Source organism: Polyodon spathula, chromosome 16 (genome assembly GCF_017654505.1).
Source record: "Polyodon spathula isolate WHYD16114869_AA chromosome 16, ASM1765450v1, whole genome shotgun sequence".
Taxonomy (NCBI): Eukaryota; Metazoa; Chordata; class Actinopteri; order Acipenseriformes; family Polyodontidae; genus Polyodon; species Polyodon spathula.
This window is the reverse complement of record NC_054549.1, coordinates 31,899,340-31,913,493: the sequence shown is the minus strand read 5'-3', so window position 1 is coordinate 31,913,493 and position 14,154 is coordinate 31,899,340. Positions and strand designations below refer to the sequence as shown.

Below are 14,154 nucleotides of genomic sequence, written 5' to 3'. Positions count from 1 at the left end.
GGTTTAGCATTATGAAAGGTAATAATATCACCATAAGTGAGTTTAAGTAGGATTTGCTACACATCTAAAACTGTTTTTATAAAAGGAATAAAACATCTTACCTTTATAAAACTTGAAATAAACAACTTGTTTTCTTTTTTTTTTTGAGATACACTGCAAGATAGATAACCAGCTTGAAGATACTGATACAATGACGAGTGGTTTAAATATACAAAATATTAGCAACTTTGTCCAATTCATACAACCAGCAGGGTATTAAGGGGGAGAAGGAAATGAACAGAACATGGAGATATCATGCCCCATTTACATAACTCACCAGCTAATCTGCAGCGGAAATATTCTTAAATACACTCGTATTTGAATGCTTGGCTGTTCACATTTTCTCATGCATATCACTTATGTGTGTATTGAGCCTTCATCCGAATCTTCTTTGGCTGATACCCGCACCTTTAGAAGTTCACTACAAATGAACGCTCATTTCTATTCAATACATGTATTAAGCTTTGCCATACCTGTTATTTACCACACTTGCTTTGATACACTTTGGTATCCCGTTTGATTTTTAGTAAGTAACAACAAACTGTTAAAAAGAATACTATGTTAATAAATACATGAACAATCAGTGTGCAAAAGTGTTTTTGCTTTTTTAAAAAATTAAAAATATTTTATATATATATATATATATATATATATATATATATATATATATATATATATATATGTTTGTTTTCACAATTATTAAAGGAGTTAAAGGATTTAACTATGTGTCAGATTTTAATTGTTATGTACAATTAACCACAATTGAAACAATAGTTTCATTATTTATTACTGCAATAAATGCGTTATTAAACATTCTGTTTTTGCTGCTCCCATGTAGAGCAAGTTATAGCTGTGCATATACAATTACCAAAGCAATGGCAATAACGCAAAGAACAAATTGAACTGGTCTGGTAGGTCAAGCTTCGTGCTGATCGAGGTCTGTGAAACTGCACATATACATTTAAAGTGTAATCAGTTTAAGTTACCTATATTAAACGCAGCTGCATTTCAAACAATCTGGGACGTGGCTCGTCCTATAAAGGCACGTTTGGCAAATATTTCATTTTGAGGTTAAGTGTTCTATTTTAGGGGATGTGAGTGACAGACAAATCATATGCAGATCATTTGAGGACTCTGCCAGACTAGTTATTCTATGGTTAATATTTTTTCGACAACAGGGAGATCCAGTCCAGTCCAAGCTTAACTCCAAGCAGGTTCTGAAATAGTTAATTGAACCTGCTAAGAGACAGTTAACTTATTTTGGACCTGCTTGTAATAAAGACCAGGACTGGAATGGATCTTGAGGTCCAGAATAGAGTATCACTGCTCTTGATAATTGTACAGCTGCCCTGTTTGTTGCACAGATTAAATATTTTGGGTCACATTAGTGCAACCACATAATAACACTAACTTTCTGAACAAGGTTTATAATTCAACAAACAACATGAAGAATATAAAAATTGCAATGTTTCAGGCAGGAAATCTATAGTATCATTAATACAATTTTCCTCGTTCATTGCATTTATTTATTGGTCAAACTACAAGCCAATTACCGGCAAGTTCCCATTAACCTGTAAGGTATATAAATCTACTTTGCAAACTCAGTCCTGCCACGCTTTCAAATTACCACCTCACTCCCAGCCTTGTCCTATACAGGGGCTATACAGGAGCAGGGATGAACAGATTGCATAGATGTACTATTTCATTGCTTGGGTTCAACATTTTTGGAAATCTGTAATATGTTGTATTATAATAAAGGTGGTTATTTAATATAAGATTGTCCTGACTGAAATAGTAGTTATGAAAGACCTTTGTACAGCCACTGTAGTTAGGCATCACCCTTCAAATGACACTGGAATGTACTGTATAAACACAACCTACAGGATCAGCAAGCTCTCTGAGTAAAGAGGTGCTGCCTGGAAGATAATACCATGCTTTAGTGCTTATCTACTAGCAAACATTAACTAATGACAGCTGTATTTCATCTTCTCTTAACAATTACAAAGCCTGACTTTATGTGGGTCTTATTCAGTAGCTACATTTATTATCTGGACCATTCAGTAGCTCCATATGCTATCTGGACCATTGTGATAATCTATTTTATTCAAAATATAAGGCTCACTGAAATACCCAAATGAAACATTATCATGCTGTAACATGTATCCTGAAGCTCTGTTAAAGCAATAAACGGGAGAGAAATGATCACAATACAAATTGTTTGTTTCACACATTTTTATTGACTTCCTATTTCAAAACAGGTTGTATAGCCATGACAACTAAAACAGTACACAAAGGCTTGTTGTTTTTTTTTTTTTAAAGAAATCTGTACAAATATGCAAAAGAATAAATTGACATATTCTTTTGTAATTCCCCTATATGAATTCAAATGCATTATAACAATACAAATAACTAAGAACCAGCTTACCAAATTTTATTTTGTACTATATATTACATGCTTTTTTGAACACAGATAACAAAAACGTTTAACAAGAAAAGAAATTAAAAAAACGTTCCTTATCTACATTATTAACAAGTAGTTACATATTCCTTTTCATGTAAGGAAACAGCACCATTCCATGGAGTCCAGCATGGGATGCACGAATAGCTGTTTAACACACATGTATGTGCGATGTTGTATTAAAAACATCCTTGAAATACACAAGCCACAGTATTACAATGTCAAGCTGAAACTCTGTATCACAGGTGTTACTGGATTGTATGAGGTAGTGTAGCCCTCGTGAATCTTCTAGATTTGAGCAGAACTGGTACTTGATTTGTTTTTTTTAACTGTCTTCTATTAGTCTTTATTGCAGCGATATTGAAAACAAGTCACTATTTAACATCTCAATGTTGTTTCCAGGCAAGACACACCTCTTGTATAGTTGGATAGTAATAAAAAATGTAAAAAACACTAGCAAGCCAAAAGTTTCAACTCCTTGATTTGCGTGATCATGCATGAACCAGCTAAGGATTTAAATCTATTACAGCTAGAAAACAAGGTAGGGTAAAATCAGATACTCCACAGACATCCACATTTTTGGATCATTCTCATTAAAACAGGTATTTTAATTCAGTTCTTTACAGTTTTCTTGTCATATGATGATGTTAACTACAGTATGTAGTTACAAGTATAGTACCAGGCATTACCAAAAAATACTACAATATACTGATTTAAATCAGTAAACTTGAATTAATGCCTGCAAATTCTCTGTATCTTAGATTTTGCAACCAGACAACTGTTGCACATATAAATCATTCTAAAAAGTACTTTTCCAATTAAAGTCATCCTTCATATCAACAGCTCCATGAAAATGTGGCAGGAACTCTTTTATACCAAAACACACAAAATCCTTCATTGGTACAATACACGGGCGCTGTGTCTCAATACAATCTTGATTGAAGCACACCTCACACAAGTCCGTCTCTCCATCCCATTTCTTCTTTTGTTTCCTAGTCTTTCCAGACCATGCTCATTTGCACTGAGTCCCTTTTTTGCAGATTTTTATTTTTTTTTTCAAAACCATCAGAATCTTTTTCAAAGTGCAATTTAATATATTTTCCAAGTGCCAACACAACTTACCATGCATCTCCGCACTGGTTGTAGAGCAGTCTCTAACCAATGCTTGTGCGCAGTACCAGTAAGGGGTGGGAGGTTAATAGTTGTAGGTAACTGTGGTGCAAGGCACATAATGAAAGCTTTATAAAACGTGGCAAAGTGTTCAGGGAACAGTTGTTGTCTATTGGTAAACTACTGGTTACACAATTGTCCCAGGTTTGGAATCCTCGTGCCAATATAGCAATTGGTCATCTGGGTCTAAGCTGTTTTCCATTGGGTTACCTTCTGGGTTTTCCATTTGATTCACATTAATATATGATCTGAAAAATACAAATGACTGAAGATCACAAAACAGCATGTGCTTAATTTTATTTTTTTTGTTAAAGAAAAACCACAAAACACAAACCTCTGCACGGTTTTGTCAGTCAGAAAAAGAGAAAGCTTGGTAAAAATATGACATTATTCAATCATATGTTGCTTGCATGACAGGAGTCCAGAACAAATAATTTGAAGGTTATTATTGGAGTTCCCAGTGGAATGGACAAAAGCATGAACTAATAATGTACCGAAACATACTATATAATGATGAATAATTAAAGCACATGTTATTTTAAACCACATTTACTGATCTTATATATTATCTGCATCAGTAAATGTCTTATCTGCTGTACATAAAGCAACATAGGATTAAATGTTGTACAATGTATAACTTTACACTTACCAGAAAAGAAAATGTACAAATAAAGTTCTTGACCACAAACAAAAAACAACCAAATATGCAGATGCAGGGGTCACATTTCTCATGTTTATCGGTAAAATACCCAGCATTTTAATAACTGGTTAAATAAGAAAAGAGTTAGGCATGTACTCATTGTAACACTTTTCCAATCCCGCCACCTTATAGGATTATAGATTAGGTTTTAGTAGCAGAATTGTTTTTCCAAGATATAGTAACACCAGTATCAATGTTTCTTTGGCTCACCCTTTTGCTTATTCCTTTGATTATGCCGTCTATGGTTTAGTTGTTAATTCTCCTCAGTTATGCAACTGGCAACAGGACCATACATGTTAACGGATGATTCTGGAGCACACACCTTCCTCAAATCATTTTTCCTTGACATATTCTCTGTGGAATATCTGTGCGCAAAAAGTTTAAAGATATGGGTGAAACATGTCAAATATCATCAAAAGAGTACTTTGTAAAGTACTTATAATAAATGTGACCTCTGAATATGTTTATAAGGAAGGTTCTTATGTAAAAAATGTTATTCACTGCAAAGAAACAAAATCAAAAAGCATGCAGTTACCATTTTCATAACCTTACAAACTTCCAAATAAACCCTCACCTCACACCAAGCCAAATCAAAACATTTAAATTCAGTTCAAATCGAAGCCAGCACACATCATGTAAGCAATCCCTCAAAGCAATCATCACAGAAAAAGGTACTACTTACTAGCGCTGGCTTTACATTTTAATAAGAATATTTAATAGTAATCTCATTTCTGTAGATATGTTGCAGCTCATGGACAGAAACCTGGTGTTGTGTCTGATAGAAAGTGGTGCTGGAAAAGCGAGGTGACAGAGTGAGGAAGTTGAAGACACTGAAGAAGCAGAAGATACTGAAGAAGGGTAAGCTGAGTCAGAGAAAGGCAAGAGTCTGCTCACTACTGTAAGAGTGGTGGCGGGATCTAAGTCTACAAGAAAATGTCTATTGAACCTATAACTCAACCACATTTTCAGAAGAAGGTTTGCTAAACAAATCATGCATGGTGATGGATTGCAATAGATATTTTACAAAAACATTATTACTCTCTTGGAAACAAGACACCTTGTATATCTCAAGAAAACAGAAACACTTCAATACCAATTATTAGAAGCAACTTCTAAATGGTGGGATCAGCTTATTTTAAGTTGGATTAGACCAAGACCATTGCTTCTCAGTGTGCAACATAAAATCTTCAGTCAAAAAAAAAAAAAAAAACTCCCCAAATGATTATTCAAATTTTTAAGAAGACCTATTAGAACTAGTTTCACTGTAAACTTTGTGTTCATTCATTATTCCTTCTTGTTAAATGCTAAATTGAACATGTTGCCATCAGTCTTATTCCCCACCTGCTGTGCGAGGGCATGCTGCTGTAGACATCGCTGTACGAGTGTACATAAGGCTGTTGAGTGGGTAAAGGGACATCATAGTCTGTAAGGCCGACGGTTACCTGGCTCCTCCAGGTTCCTGCACTGCTGGCTGAAGAAACTGCAGATCGAAAGAAGAGATTTTCAACGAAGAACTTAACAAAAAAAGAGAGAACAGAAGTGGAGCCAGGAAATTAATACTGGTTAAAAAAATAATTCTTACCTGAAGAGACCGAAGGTGCTCTGCTGGTCTGAGAGAAGGATGCTGGCATAGCAGGATAGCCTAATCCTTGCTGTGATCCTCTTTCATATTCATAGCCCGCCTGCAGGCTATGACTCTGGTCCTTGTACCCGGTGTTGCGGTTGTACCAGCCACGGAGATGTTCTGCTACTAGTGCCTTCTGGATGTGTTTGGCCATGTGTTCGGTTTTAGCACCTGGTCTACTTCTAGGAGGTCTTATGGTTGCATATGGATTCTGGGTGAGGTGATCCATCTCCTCGTCATAGTAACGACCATATCTTTCATGTCCATAATAGGCTGGTGTGCGGTACGTGGGATTCACATTATAATGGCCCTCTGACCCATTTTCGTAGATGTATCCTCCATTAGAGTAGGGATCACAGTCAGTGTAAGGTGGGTATCCTGCAACGTAGTATGCAGGGGAAGGCTGATGTGGTGCCGTTTGATAACCACAATGCCTCGAACCATTCTGTGCTAGATTTGGCATGCTGCCTGTGTTTGCATACATGTTCTGTTTCCTGTGCCTCCTCTTGTCCCTTGTGCGAGAATCCAGTGTGCGATAGTGCTGGTCTGATTTACTGGTTGTGCTGTGATATTCTGTGCTGGACTGGCTTGTGTAGGAGGATCCATCATCCAGGACCTCTGTGCTGTTGCTTCTTCTGGCTGGTGAGAGAGTGAATCTTGGCTTTTCAGGTTCAGTTTCAGAAAAGAGTTGGGTTTGGGATTCCAAACTCCCACTGCGTTGCCTAAAGTGCTGAGGGGTTCCATCAGACCTAGAAACAAAAGATAACAATGTAAACATTGTTATAAATAAATACCTTAACTGTCTGCAATGTAAAAATGTTTGATGCCATTTTAAAAGCCAACTTTTTTAAAGTACTGAGGCTACACTGAAGTGTTCACGCTAATAGTATCTAGAAGATACTGTAATGATGGTATCCAGATGCAAGCTGACTCCTATCAGTACAAAACCCAGTCTAATTACAGTGTGGAATTTATTAAACCAGCATGTCTCCAGTGCTCTCTCCAGATAACTCTCTTGCCCAGAATTGTCTGACGTTCCTTTAATCCTATTCACTCTTCAGAATGATATTCCGATTTGTTTTTATTATTAAACTGCAAATAAATTAATGATATACCTCATACCCCCCCCCCACCCCCTTTAACTTTATGAACCGCTACAACATTAAATGAACAGTAAATTATTTTTTACAAATTGTTGAGTTAAGAAGGAAATAAGAAGGCTGCACTTGTTCCTAAATCATGCATATCTCAAGATTTACAGCTTTCCTCAGGACTTTATCATTAAAAAGGAATTGGTTCCATTGGGCGTGGAAGTAGACTGATAGCACCACTATGCAAGCACAATGCTGGAGGGCTTTTTGGAATCATACTCTATAAGACAGATGTTTTTTCAAATTGTGTTTTAATTATCCCCTACCGTAACTGACTGCTGCTGTAAGCATTGCGAGTCATGACTGGAGTTGGAGGCATGCTTCTCGCATCACGGGGCTGTCTTGCTGGAGTTTTGTAAGGACTGCTGTGTGTTGATAAGGCTTCGCTGTGATTATACTGGAGGGGTACCTGCACACTGTCACCATCATTGAACCTGGAAGACATTTTACAATGGTAAAAAAAATAATTTCTTGCAAATTACAAGAAGGAACACCTGAGTTACAAACTGACCGGTCTACCGAACACCCAGTTTGAACCGAAAGAACGCAATCACTCACCCATGAGTGCAATGCAACCACAAAGGCGCTCCTATAAGAGGCGTGCTGGTCACGGAGAAGGCAAAATTACTGTACCAACACATGTATCCGGAAGGATGAGGCAGATTTCAAAGCAAGTACAGGCAATTTTACTAGGAACTTTTTAACTTTTTAAACAAAGCACAGGTTTTTTTTTTTTCCAAGCCAAAAGCTGCACAAATTCATTTTGTTAAAACACGCACTACATTAACCCAGGTTTTCATGGACATTTTAATCTGTGTTTTTGCTACAGTTACAATTTCAATGGTAACTTCAAATTTAAACTTTTTCCATTTACAGTACTGTTTTAAAGACTTTAGAACCATACCATTACTGCACTGTATCCTTGTATTATTCGCCAGATTGAGGGTGTAGATAGCAGGTGTGCACACATAATAAAACCATTGAAAATTCAATTTTCAGAGTTACGAACATTTCAGACTTACGAACAACCTCCATTCCCAAAGCGGTAGTAACTCTGGCGTTCTACTGTAAAAAGGTACATCTGCATATAAAAAAATTGTAAAATTCGTTTTTTATTTTTAACTACGCAATATCTAAAATAATTATTGTTAGTCTCCTGAAAAAAGTATGTGTTATTACTGTACGCAAGTAATTTTACTATTAAAATCACATTTAGAAAAACACTGTAGGTTTCACACACTGTGGTTCCTGTGAAACACACCACGAAAACGTTATCAATTTTACCAGACAGCTGGTACGGCAGCCTTGTGTGTGTATGCGGTTTATTTGTTGCAGGAACATGCTGACTTCATTGTTTCCAGTTGTGAAACAGATGCTTGTCTAGCCAGACATCCTGACTTTTTATGAGAAAAATCAAACGCTTTCAAGAATCTAATGACATGGCGAATGCAAAACTCAATCTCACTTTTCCCTGCCGTGTTGCTGCTCACAAGCAGAGGCTCGTCTCTGTGTGTTGTATTCCATTCCCAGAGAATGCAGGGCATGGAGTTTTGGAGAAGACTGAACAGATCTGGACTGGGGTCTCTGAGACTCAAGAGAATCATCTGAGGGGAAGAACAACAAACCAATGTTATACTGTGTGTGCCATTTTACTTATTAAAACTTAACAGTGTTAACCACAAGAAAAAAATTGTTAGACATTTTCTTGCATTAAAACTAATTAATATTTTATAAAAAAATGTGTTTTATTCTAAAATCGGAAAATTTTGGTGCACAGTCCACTATTAGTGGAGTGAGTCCACTATCCAGGATTGAAGGGGTTATTTGTGGATATAAATAATTAGGTACTAACATAAAAAGTCAAAAAGGGTCATCTCCTCCCCTACATTTTGCTGACAACAAATCCTGAACTGTACACAAAAATTGCTGATAAAGAATCTCGGTGAGAACTGCTGCAGCCACAACTATGTTCAACACAATAATGTAAGTGGTGTTTCAAGGCATTTGTAATGTGTATTTACCAAACATACCATCGTCCAATGTGAGGCTGTCAGACAGGGAGCTTGTCTCTGAAGGAATCACATCATCTGAGGACAAAAAGGAAACAAAGTTACAAACTAGAAGACTTGATGAGCAGGTTTTCTGAATTAGTAGAACCAGCATAGGCTTAGAGACATAAGGACGAGTCTAGGTTCTGCAATTCCACCAAGATAATACAAACCGGACTTGATACCACAGTACTCAAGAAGTGTTACCTTGTAGCATGAGTGAAGCTCTTTGTGTAGGTTTCTTTCCAGATTTGATTCTGTATTCGTTGATTGCAGTCTCAATCTCCTGCAGTCTTTTCACTGCATCATAACAGTTCTGCTTTCTTTTTTTCCTCACAGTTTTGTAGAGTTCTGGTTCATTGGCTAGCTTCTTGGCAGCTTCCACAATTTTCTGTTGAAGAGCAAATCTACTCTCCAGGTTTTGCAAATCGGGATCCTGTTGAATAGAGAAGTGTGTGTTAAAGGAGTGTTGATCAATGGATTTTTTTTTGTTCTGTTGTGTTATTTCTGCATTTGCAATACCTTTGTTATAGGTCCTGCTATCTGATTAGACCATTCCTAGACCACCAGAGTGAGTTTGAAATGCAACACATTACAATTAGGGAGCAGGAAGAAGCAGAAGCATTTTCATTTATAATATTTTATGCAGATCCCAAATTGAAGCTTAAAATAAAACAAGAACCAGTATTGCTTCAACAAAAATAAGTAGATTCCACTATTTATTATAACCATCTTTGACGCCTAAGTAAAGACTGCAATGCGTAATATTCATTACATTGTAGATCTGGCAGCCACTTAAATTAGCAATTTAGTGGACTTTTTATCAATTAGCTAAAATGAATGGACTACCTCTTCATTTGGTAAAGAATCATCAAGTTTAAAAGCTGTGCCAATTCTACGTCTTACAGCTGGAGTTTTGTCCCCTGTTGCCAATGGATACTCCTTTGGCAATTTACCGGTCAATTCCTGAAACAAAACCAGAGGTTGCATTTATTTTAAATCTACATCAAATACATGACAAACTTTAAGCGATAAAGTAATAAGGTTTGCTATAGAACGATGGAACACTTACTGCTTCCCTCATGCAAATTTTCTTGAGTTCTTCAATTTTCTGAGCAAGAATGTCTTGTAGAGCCTTTTCTTTTTTCTTGAGGTCTGATATTTTCTCTTTCTTTTGCTCCTCACTGACCTCTGAATCTTGGGAACCTGAAAGGTTAAGCGATACTGTTGCAGCATATTGCTATTTCATTTCATGTATTTTATTTAAATCTTAACTAAAGCATCATTAGTGCTTTACTTTATACATTCCTTAAATTACTTTGTAGCTTCTTTCACTCAAAATAACTTGTATATGCATTTTTTCCCCACGACATTCCTACTCAAAAACAGCTTAAAAATATTAGAGACCTGAGACAACACTGGTTTTAAAAATGAATTAGGCAGGTATTGGAGTTTCTGTTCCATAATTCATTTGCTACGGTGCTGTTAGATGCTGAGCAAACACATTTTAGGGGACAACGAGTGATTTGTGACTGTCAGCAAAGCCCCAATGAGATAAACCAGAAGAAGGTAGCAGCAAAGAGCTATAACTAAAAATGTAAAATGTTAAAAATGGTAAAGACCTCCAAATCATATCTCACATACACATGGCAAACATTTAGTTTAAAAAAAAAAAGCTGTTTGACTGTGAAAAATTCAGCAGTATGTCTTTATTACATTATAAGCTTTGAGGACAAAACTGAAGTGCATAGGTTGTCCTCCATTTAAACAATGACATGAAACTTACCCGAGGAGATCAGACTGCCACTGCTGGCCATGATGAGTGGATTCTTCCCCTCCAGGTTTGTCAGTTTTGAACTCTTCGGGGCACCTATGTCTGTCAGGTCCATTGCGATATCTCCCAAACTCCTTGCTGATGGAATTTTTGCCTACCGAGACAAAAACAATCTTTCTTTATCAAATCACCCCCAACAGGACCACAACCAGTGATTAATCACACTAGTACTTCAAAGTGATGAGATGTCGTTCACTGCTTGTTACAGGCAGTTCAATCCTTCCCCTTACTTTTTCCTGTTTATAGTAATTTACACTCTAACTGATTTGATTCCAAAACTAAGAACAAAGACTTGAGGTGATAATCAAATGTACTTACATTAAATTGTGTCTGCTTAATAAATGTAGCCCTAAGTGTTACAATTTTATCACAGGAATGCAACAGTATGAGAAAACTGTTAGAAACCTAACACAATTAAAAACTTATGAAATTCTGATAGCACTCCAATCAGAAACAGTGAAAACTAGGAATCAACAGCTGAGCTAAGACTGGTAACTTACCTTGCTTTGCTTTCTGTCCAAGTAAAACTGATGTTGACTGATTGCCATCACCCAGATGGTCTTAATCAGAGAATGGTTTGCATACCATGTGTGGATCACCAGTCCAGTCTGTCCAAAAGTACGTTTGGAAACGGTTCTTCTACAGAGAAAAATGGAAAGCTGTTTTAAAATGTACAATTCCAAACAGAAAATTACCAGTTAATAAATGCACTGTGTGACTTTAATCCCTTCTACATGCAAAGGGCAAAGGTAACGGTTTTCAGGTAATCATTATATTCAAACAGATTTCTTGTTAAATGAATGAAATATCAATTAGTCAACAATAACTTCCCCGTAAGAATATTATTATTATTACTAGCATGTTCCGTAATAAAAATATTTCAGTATAATTTTGTATTTTCCATATTAAAAGAAAATATGTTAACATGAAATGTACAAATACTGACATTAGAAATTCATAATCCTGATAACAGCAAGTGCAGATATATATATATAGTTAATTTCAAAACACTTTCCCTCCAAAACAGTTTTTGTGAGACATGCATTATCAGGGTTAAAACTGTCTCTGTTGAGTAAATTAAATCTAAACAACAACAGTCAAACAGGGAAGCTAAATAATTATCGTCCACAGTCACTAATTGCAATTCCCCTACTGGGTTCACTTTTATTTCCAAAGAGTATAAAAATTAATTTGTGGCAGTGATATTTTTAATAGGCCTTTTAAATCATTCTTTTGTTCCCCTGGAATGTTATTGTAGGTTTTTTTTGTTGTTGTTGTTGTTTGCTTTAAAACTTAAAAAATGTTCACAGATGAAGTTTTACGAGCCTCTCGGTGGCTGGCGCAGGAATCTATCTATCTATCTATCTATTTATTTATTTATATTTAATCTGGCACCTCTCACCTGTGTGGGTCGTTGACTTCTACAGCAAACTTCTTCTCGCGGAAATACAGATTCTCAAGTTGCTTCCACTGGTACAACTGTGTGAGAAAACACAAAAGGGAATGGACGATTATAGAGAATCGAGCTACTGGTTTATAGGCAGGGTTTCAGTTTTAATACTTAAAATAAATAAATAAATAAATTACTTTCTACTGTAATAACTATTATAAGTACCTGTTCACAGTACTATGAGCAGCTAAAACCTTCACATATACCTTCTGTACCTTGCTATAGAAAGGAAACATCTACGTTTATCCTGCATTTATGATCAAAACATTGTTAATGTTCATAAAGATAGAGAAATAGCTATCAGATATAGCATACATAGGACATAGCTTTCATATATTTAGTTAAATACACTTTCAGTAACACTTCCAGAACAGCCATAAAACACACGGCTAGCACTGCCCAGCAAGTGTCTTTCAAATCTAATGAGGCGTGAGGACACATCAATTTAAATGACTGTTACAGTGGTAAAAAACACAACTCTGATGCTCTGTATTAATGCTGCTGTTCTACTGTAAATGAGATCTGTGTCTGCCTGTCCACCATTTGACACCTTAACATTCAGTGACTGCCAAAGTGTGAAGCACACCTGTTGGGTACATTTTACCCTGAATTTACATATTCTATCCAATTAACTGCACTATCTAAAGTGGAGTCAGTTTTACAAAAAAAAAAAAAAAAAAAAATTGGTTTTGCAAAAACCATCATAAAAATGCAAAATTAATCAAGATAAAACAATCATGAATGGTTTTCTTTTAACACTGGGGAACTGGAATTCACAAAGAATGGACAATACATGTCACTTTGAATCAAATCAGCATTTTTTATGTGGTTGTTCAAACCAGTTACTTATTAAGAAAATAATAAAAAATTGTACAGATAGACTGTCATAACTAGATGAATTATCTATTTTATATATTATAATTTGGGGAACAGAAATTGTGCTTCTGCCTAAACTGTTGGTTATTGTCTGAATTTTTTCCTTCCCATTTCATGGTTATCTACTACATAATTATTAATGGAAGATAGCAAAATATAGCAGAATTGTAAACTTACAAAAACGTATGTTTTAAAATAAAAATGTACACATGCTTTAACATACAGTAATTACTTTTACAATTAGCTAAAACAAAGAAAGATTAAGAACACTGTGTAACAACTTTTTTTTTTTTTTTTTTTTTTTTTTTGTTCCTGGGTAGTAAGTGTTATTTCCTAATTGCTTATGCCTCAAAAGTATAGAAAATGGCTATTAAATACAGTATAATTGTAAATCTCGAAAAACTACTTACTTCTAAATCTTTTGTAGTCATCTTTGTATTACTTTAGTATAAATACATGTTAATTTGGATTCATATGTTGTTTTTTTTCTGACTTTATGTGAACGAAAAGACACACATTTGCCCATTTTCCCATTGGAAATAGTGATATTTTGAAGTACCACTGTCCTGGTCACAAAAGTAAAGTTTGTGGGGAATAATAGCCATTTTCTATACTTTTGAGGCATAAGCAATTAGGAAATAACACTTACTATCCAGGAACAAAAATTGTGTTACATATTGGAATCAGTCACAGAGAGTTCAAATAACACAAAACACACATATACAATTAATGTATCATGACCCATAACTGATCCTTTGTATAGGTTCTATACAGAAAAAGAATGGTGTTTCTCACAGCGCAAAG

The 14,154-nt window shown here is 35.6% G+C and overlaps 1 protein-coding gene across 4 annotated transcripts in view; it reads right to left on the bottom strand.

The window, feature by feature from the left end:
* Window positions 1–2,256: 2,256 nt before the first annotated feature.
* LOC121328589 (FERM domain-containing protein 4B-like) overlaps window positions 2,257–14,154 on the bottom strand; it is a 57,744-nt gene continuing 45,846 nt past the window's right edge. For 2 of the 4 annotated variants that reach the window (XM_041273382.1, XM_041273379.1), the window contains exons 12-23: window positions 12,427–12,503; window positions 11,525–11,663; window positions 10,977–11,118; window positions 10,263–10,396; window positions 10,040–10,156; window positions 9,398–9,626; window positions 9,173–9,229; window positions 8,608–8,746; window positions 7,409–7,576; window positions 5,950–6,740; window positions 5,709–5,847; window positions 2,257–3,915 (exon numbers count right to left, since the gene is read on the bottom strand). In XM_041273382.1, coding sequence (XP_041129316.1) covers window positions 3,795–3,915; window positions 5,709–5,847; window positions 5,950–6,740; window positions 7,409–7,576; window positions 8,608–8,746; window positions 9,173–9,229; window positions 9,398–9,626; window positions 10,040–10,156; window positions 10,263–10,396; window positions 10,977–11,118; window positions 11,525–11,663; window positions 12,427–12,503 — 2,253 coding nt within the window. In that variant the 3' untranslated portion in view covers window positions 2,257–3,794. The other 2 variants (XM_041273380.1, XM_041273381.1) reach the window with 2 other exon arrangements.